The sequence below is a fragment of the Bos indicus x Bos taurus genome, chromosome 14 (genome assembly GCF_003369695.1).
Source record: "Bos indicus x Bos taurus breed Angus x Brahman F1 hybrid chromosome 14, Bos_hybrid_MaternalHap_v2.0, whole genome shotgun sequence".
Lineage (NCBI taxonomy): Eukaryota > Metazoa > Chordata > Mammalia > Artiodactyla > Bovidae > Bos > Bos indicus x Bos taurus.
Window position 1 is genome coordinate 43,525,924 of NC_040089.1, and position 7,268 is coordinate 43,533,191.

General features: G+C 44.1%; 1 protein-coding gene across 1 annotated transcript in view; it reads right to left on the reverse strand.

Moving 5' to 3' along the window:
* MRPS28 (mitochondrial ribosomal protein S28) overlaps positions 1-3,710 on the reverse strand; it is a 102,179-nt gene extending 98,469 nt beyond the window's left edge. Inside the window, exon 1 of the mRNA XM_027561251.1 lies at positions 3,459-3,710. Within this exon, the coding sequence (XP_027417052.1) occupies positions 3,459-3,674 (216 nt within the window). The 5' untranslated portion in view covers positions 3,675-3,710. The remainder of the gene's footprint in view (positions 1-3,458) is intronic.
* Positions 3,711-7,268: the final 3,558 nt, after the last annotated feature.

Genomic DNA, 7,268 nt, shown 5'->3' on the forward strand with positions numbered 1-7,268 from the left:
AGTCTTCTCCAACACCACAGTTCAAAAGCATCAGTTCTTCGGCGCTCAGCCTTCTTCACAGTCCAACTCTCACATCCATACATGACCACAGGAAAAACCATAGCCTTGACTAGACGAACCTTTGTTGGCAAAGTAATGTCTCTGTTTTTGAATATGCTATCTAAGTTGGTCATAACTTTCCTTCCAAGGAGTAAGCGTCTTTTAATTTCATGTCTACAGTCACCATCTGTAGTGATTTTGGAACCCAGAAAAATAACTGTTTCCACTGTTTCCCCATCTATTTCCCATGAAGTGATGGGACCGGATGCCATGATCTTCGTTTTCTGAATGTTGAGCTTTAAGCCAACTTTTTCACTCTCCTCTTTCACTTTCCTCAAGAGGCTTTTGAGTTCCTCTTCACTTTCTGCCATAAGGGTGGTGTCATCTGCATATCTGAGGTTATTGATATTTCTCCCGGCAATCTTGATTCCAGCTTGTGTTTCTTCCAGTCCAGCGTTTCTCATGATGTACTCTGCATAGAAGTTAAATAAACAGGGTGACAATATACAGCCTTGACGAACTCCTTTTCCTATTTGGAACCAGTCTGTTGTTCCATGTCCAGTTCTAACTGTTGCTTCCTGACCTGCATACAGGTTTCTCAAGAGGCAGATCAGGTGGTCTGGTATTCCCATCTCTTGAAGAATTTTCCACAGTTTATTGTGATCCACACAGTCAAAGGCTTTGGCATAGTCAATAAAGCAGAAATAGATGTTTTTCTGGAACGCTCTTGCTTTTTCCATGATCCAGCAGATGTTGGCAATTTGATCTCTGGTTCCTCTGCCTTTTCTAAAACCAGCTGGAACATCAGGAAGTTCACGGTTCACATATTGCTGAAGCCTGGCTTGGAGAATTTTGAGCATTACTTTACTAGTGTGTGAGATGACTGCAATTGTGCAGTAGTTTGAGCATTCTTTGGCATTGCCTTTCTTTGGGATTGGAATGGAAACGGACCTTTTCCAGTCCTGTGGCCACTGCTGAGTTTTCCAAATTTGCTGGAATATTGAGTGCAGCACTTTCACAGCATCATCTTTCAGGATTTGAAATAGCTCCCCTGGAATTCCATCACCTCCACTAGCTTTGTTCGTAGTGATGCTTTCTAAGGCCCACTTGACTTCACATTCCAGGATGTCTGGCTCTAGGTCAGTGATCACACCATCGTGATTATCTGGGTCGTGAAGATCTTTTTTGTACAGTTCTTCTGTGTATTCTTGCCATCTCTTCTTAATATCTTCTGCTTCTGTTAGGTCCATACCATTTCTGTCCTTTATCGAGCTCATCTTTGCATGAAATGTTCCTTTGGTATCTCTGATTTTCTTGAAGAGATCCCTAGTCTTTCCCATTCTGTTGTTTTCCTCTATTTCTTTGCATTGATCGCTGAAGAAGGCTTTCTTATCTCTTCTTGCTGTTCTTTGGAACTCTGCATTCAGATGTTTATATCTTTCCTTTGCTCCTTTGCTTTTCGCTTCTCTTCTTTTCATAGCTATTTGTAAGGCCTCCCAAGACAGCCATTTTGCTTTTTTGCATTTCTTTTCCATGGGGATGGTCTGGATCCCTGTCTCCTGTACAATGTCACGAACCTCATTCCGTAGCTCATCAGGCACTCTATCTATTGGATCTAGGCCCTTAAATCTATTTCTCACTTCCACTGTATTATCATAAGGGATTTGATTTAGGTCATACCTGAATGGCCTAGTGGTTTTCCCTACTTTCTTCAACTTAAGTCTGAATTTGGCAATAAGGAGTTCATGATCTGAGCCACAGTCAGCTCCTGGTCTTGTTTTTGCTGACTGTATAGAGCTTCTCCATCTTTGGCTGCAAAGAATATAATCAATCTGTTTTCGGTGTTGACCATCTGGTGATGTCCACATACAGAGTCTTCTCTTGTGTTGTTGGAAGAGGGTGTTTGTTATGACCAGTGCATTTTCTTGGCAAAACTCTATTAGTCTTTCCCCTGCTTCATTCCGTATTCCAAGGCCAAATTTGCCTGTTACACCAGGTGTTTCTTGACTTCCTACTTTTGCATTCCAGTCCCCTATAATGAAAAGGACATCTTTTTTGGGTGTTAGTTCTAAAAGGTCTTGTAGGTCTTCATAGAACCGTTCAACTTCACACAATAAAGACAAACTTTATTCATCTTGTAATGTCAGGATACTCTGCAATTAAATGGTTCCAGAAATTTCTAAGAGCGAAATGATTTTTCACAAAATTGAATCTTTACACCAATACCTATCAATTACTCATAGTCTTCATCATAAATATATCAGAAAAATACTGAATACCTCCAATAGCAGCAGTTGCTGCTGCTGCTAAGTCGCTTCAGTCCTGTCCGACACTAAAATAAAACTAACCTGTTATGTTCGGTTTTCTTATTACTCTGACGATTGTTCTTGCTCTGTTTTATTCTGGACTAGCACGTTTTATTAACATGCTCAAGCCTGTGCTATCCTCACTTGTCCAACTGTTTGTGAGCAGTCACACAGAAATCTCAATTCAAAGACTGCCCAGGCTGTCTTGAAGTTCAAATGTGCACTGTGCGTTCTATTCCTTCATTCACGCATCTGGCAAACACGGAGTGCCCACTAAGAGTCAAGCACTGTGCAGTTTTCTGTAACCCAGGACACTACCTGTCTGTGAACTGTTTGGGACTGGTTCCCAGGGGGCTAAGTACAGAAATTGGGAGTTTATTTTTATACAGTTTAATACTGCCAACTTCATGTCTGCTAGCTCAAAAAAATCTAATTTGTTTTTCTGCCTATTTCTTCCATTTCACCTATCTAATAATTTTATCGTATTTTACAGAATTATTGCCTGGGGCAGATGGATTTTTTTTTTAAGGTCATTTACAGAAAAAGTGAAGTACTGATAGGTTAAATTACTTGCTTAACTTCATAATGACACTTATTCTGTCATTTACCTATCCACTGAATTAAGAAATATTTCTTTAGAGCCTGGGACACCAGACACTAAGTTCCACGCTGCAGCTACTGTGCACAAGAGAAGCCGAGAGCCCAGCCTCTTTCAGCTGAGTCCCACTCGGAGTCCCAGGAGTCGCCCTAGACGCGCCGCCGGCAGCTCTCGCTGCTGGTTTCCCTTATAGCATTCAATTCAGAAGACGCGTGCAAAGGAGTGTGGACAATGCAGGCCCAACATGTAGATACCATACTGAAGTACAACAAACCGAGGAAGAACACGACCACACGCTGTTCCAAGCGACCAGCCCAAACTTTACTTCCTACGCTGGGCCCCGCCCCCGGCTCCGCCTCTCGGTCTCACCCAACTTCGCCGGGCCCAACAACGAAGTCAAGCTCCGCCCTGCCCCCGGCTCCATCGTGACTCCGTCTCCCACCCCGCCTGCGGGCTCCGCCCCCAACTCCGGCCCCGCCCGCCAACGAGTGCCAGGCTTAGCTCTCGCGACTCACCCTCGTCCGGGCGAGCTCCGCCTTCCGCTGCAGCTCCGAGTGCCGCTCCAAAGCGCTTGCGAAGCCGCCTGGGCGCGGCCTAGGCTCCGTAGAATTAGAACTCTCGCTTCCGGAGCCACTCTCAGTGCCTGCTCCTCGACAGGATCGAGAAAAGAGAAACACTCGCAGAAAATGACTCTCGGCAGTCACGGCACGGGTCCGACACAGCGCCGCCATGACGGATCCACGACCTCTGACCTTTGGCTTCTCCGCAAGCGCGCAGGTCGCGGGGCGGAGCAACGAGGGGCCGCCTATTGCAGAGCCCTGTGGGCGGTGGGCGTGTCCTGGTCGGTGGTGGGGCCAAGTTTGGGTCGAGAGAGCTTCGGGTTGGTGGATAAAATCCTTGATGGCTAGCAGCCATCCCCTGCTAGCAGCGTTCCGCTAAGTTTTGCCTGGAAAGCGATCTGACTCGTAGCAATTTCGCCCTCCCAAGTACCTCTTGGGCCTTGTGCTGCTCTAAATTCTGGTAATGTGACACTTGCTGCCCCCGCCTCCCGCGTCCTTCCCCAGAATGTCCGAAGGTTCTTACCCTCACCGCTCTTCAGGACTTCGCTCAACTGCGAGGTTCTCCTTGGCTATCTGATGTAGAATTGGAACTCCAAATACTGTCGGACCCCCGCCACTTAACACTTATTAATATGCCATGTAGTTTACAGTAATTGTGCTTAGCGTGTTCCCTGAATTTATGAACTCTATGAGGGCAGGAATTGTGCTGTTGAATCCCTGACAGCGAGCACATGGTAGGGCTTAAACATTTGGGTTCCAAGTGTGTCCTTCTTTGCCTATTCTGTGGTCAGCCCATCCATGTTACAAAAATACTAATTTGAGACGTTTTGGGTCTCCTCTGACTGCTATCCCTTCTCTTAGGGAGTAAGTTCATAATGCCTAACTATGCACTACCCAGAGGACCCACGCTCACTTATGATTTTCTGCCTTCCAGCGCCATGTTAATTGCCAGAATTTGCCCACTTTCTTCAAAACTGAGATGAACACCATAGATGTGTTAATGAATTAAGCTGTCCATCCTTCTACCCAGCATTTTTATAATAATACACAATTATTTACTTCAGCAAGCACTGTTCCATCACATTTGCAAGTACTTTGAGGGGAGGAATTTTTATGTATGACCCCAGACCCTATTTTAATAATGCTTTTGACTGTAAGACTTTTGGTTTTGGCCAGGCCAGGCATCTTGTAGGGAGCTTATTTCCCTGACCAGGGACTGAACCCTGAACTGGACAGTGGAAGCTCAGACTCCCAGCCAGTGGACCCATCAGAGAATTCCCAATAATGCTTTTGACTATGGATTTTAAAACTCTGATATTCTCATCAATTGTGTAGACAGTAGAAAGAACACAAGAAGTGGACTAACCTTTGTTGTTCAGTCACTTAGTCGAGGTCTGACTCTATGACCCCATGGACTGCAGCACACCAGGCTGCCCTGTCCATCACCATCTCCAGACCTTACTCAAACTCAAGAAGCTGAAGTTGAATGGTTCTATGAAAATCTATAAGACCTCCTAGAACTAACATCAAAAAAAGATGTCCTCTTCATCATAGGCAATGCCAAAGAATGCTCAAACTACCACACAGTTGCACTCATCTCACATGCTAGTAAATTAATGTTCAAAATTCTCCAAGCCAGGCTTCAGCAATACATGAACCGTGAACTTCCAAATGTTCCAGCTGGTTTTAGAAAAGGCAGAGGAACCAGAGATCAAATTGCCAACATCCGATGGATCATCAAAAAAGCAAGAGTTCCAGAAAAATATCTATTTGTGCTTTTTGACTATGCCAAAGCTTTTGACTGTGTGGATCACAATAAACTGTGGACAATTCTGAAAGAGATGGGAATACCAGACCACCTGACCTGCCTCTTGAGAAATGTGTATGCAGATCAGGAAGCAAGTCAGAACTGGGCATGGAAGAACAGACTTGTTCCAAATAGGAAAAAGAGTATGTCAAGGGTGTATATTGTCACCCTGCTTATTTAACTTATTTGCAGAGTACATCATGAGAAACACTGGGCTGGATGAGGCACAAGCTGGAATCAAGATTGCCAGGAGAAATATCAATAACCTCAGATACGCAGATGACACCACCCTTTTGACGGAAAGTAAAGAACTGAAGAGCCTCTTGATGAAAGAGGAGAGTGAAAAAGTTGGCTTAAAGCTCAACATTCAGAAAACGAAGATCATGGCATCTGGTCCCATCACTTCATGGCAAACAGGTGGGGGAAATGGTGGCTGATTTTATTTTTGGGGCCTCCAAAATCACTGCAAATGGTAACTGCAGCCATGAAATAAAAAGACGCTTACTCCTTGGAAGAAAAGCTATGACCAAAGTTGACAGCATATTAAAAAGCAGAGACATTACTTTGTCAACAAAGGTCCATCTAATCAAGGCTATGGTTCTTCTAGTGGTCATGTATGGATGTGAGAGTTGGACTATAAAGAAAGCTGAGCACTGAAGAATTGATGCTTTTGAACTGTGGTGTTGGAGAAGACTCTTGAGAGTCCTTTGGACTGCAAGGAGGTCCAACCAGTCCATCCTAAAGGAGACGAGTCCTGAGTGTTCACTGGAAGGACTGATGTTGAAACTGAAATTCCAATATTTTGACCACCTGATGTGAAGAACTGACCCTGATGCTGGGAAAGATTGAAGGCAGGAGGAGAAGGGGACAACAGAGGATGAGATAGTTGGATGGTGTCATTGACTCATTGGATGTGAGTTTGGGTAAACTCCTGGAGTTGGTGATGGACAGGGAGGCTTGGTGTGCTGTGGTTCATGGGGTTCCAAAGAGTTGGACATGACTGAGCAACTGAACTTCCATCATAGGGGACTGGAATGCAAAAGTAGGTAGTCAAGAGATACCTGGAGTAATAGGGAGGTTTGGCCTTGGAGCACCAAACAAAGCAGGGCAAAGGCTAACGAGTTTTGCCAAGAGAACGTGCTGATCATAGCAAACACCCTTTTCAACAACACAAGAGATGACTCTACACATGGACATCACCAGATGGTCAACACTGAAATCAGATTGAGTCTGTTCTTTGTAGCTGAAAAAGCAGCTCTAGATAGTCAGCAAAAACAAGACTGGGAGCTGACTGTGGCTCATATCATGAATTCCTTACTGCCAAATTCAGACTTAAATTGAAGAAAGTAGGTAAAAATCACTAGGCTATTCAGGTATGACCTGAATCAAATCTCTTATGATTATACAGTGGAAGTGACAAATAGATTCTAGGGATTTGATCTGATAAGAGTGCCTGAAGAACTATGGATGGAGTTTCGTGACATTGTACAGGAGACGGGGATCAAGATCATCCCCAAGAAAAACAAATGCAAAAAAGGCAAAATGGTTATCTGAGGAGGCCTTACGAATAGCTGAGAAAAGACGAGAAGCAAAAAGCAAAGGAGAAAAGGAAAGATATACTCATCTGAACGCAGAGTTCCAACGAATAGCAAGGAGAGATAAGAAAGCCTTCCTCAGTGACCAATGCAAAGAAATAGAGGAAAACAATTGAATGGGGAAGACTAGAGACCTCCTCAAGAATATTAGAGATAGCAAGGAACTAACCTTAGAAAAGTGCATAATTATATGAATCACACATTACTAGCCACCTGTATGGCAAGCCTTAAATTCAGTAGAGAGCTTAAAGTAAATTCTGCTCTAGATGAGTTCTCTCCTTTGGTACATAAACTGTTTATTTCCCTTGCCTCTTGATGAAGTCTTGCCTAAGACAGTTTTACATTACTTTCTAAGGCTATTGC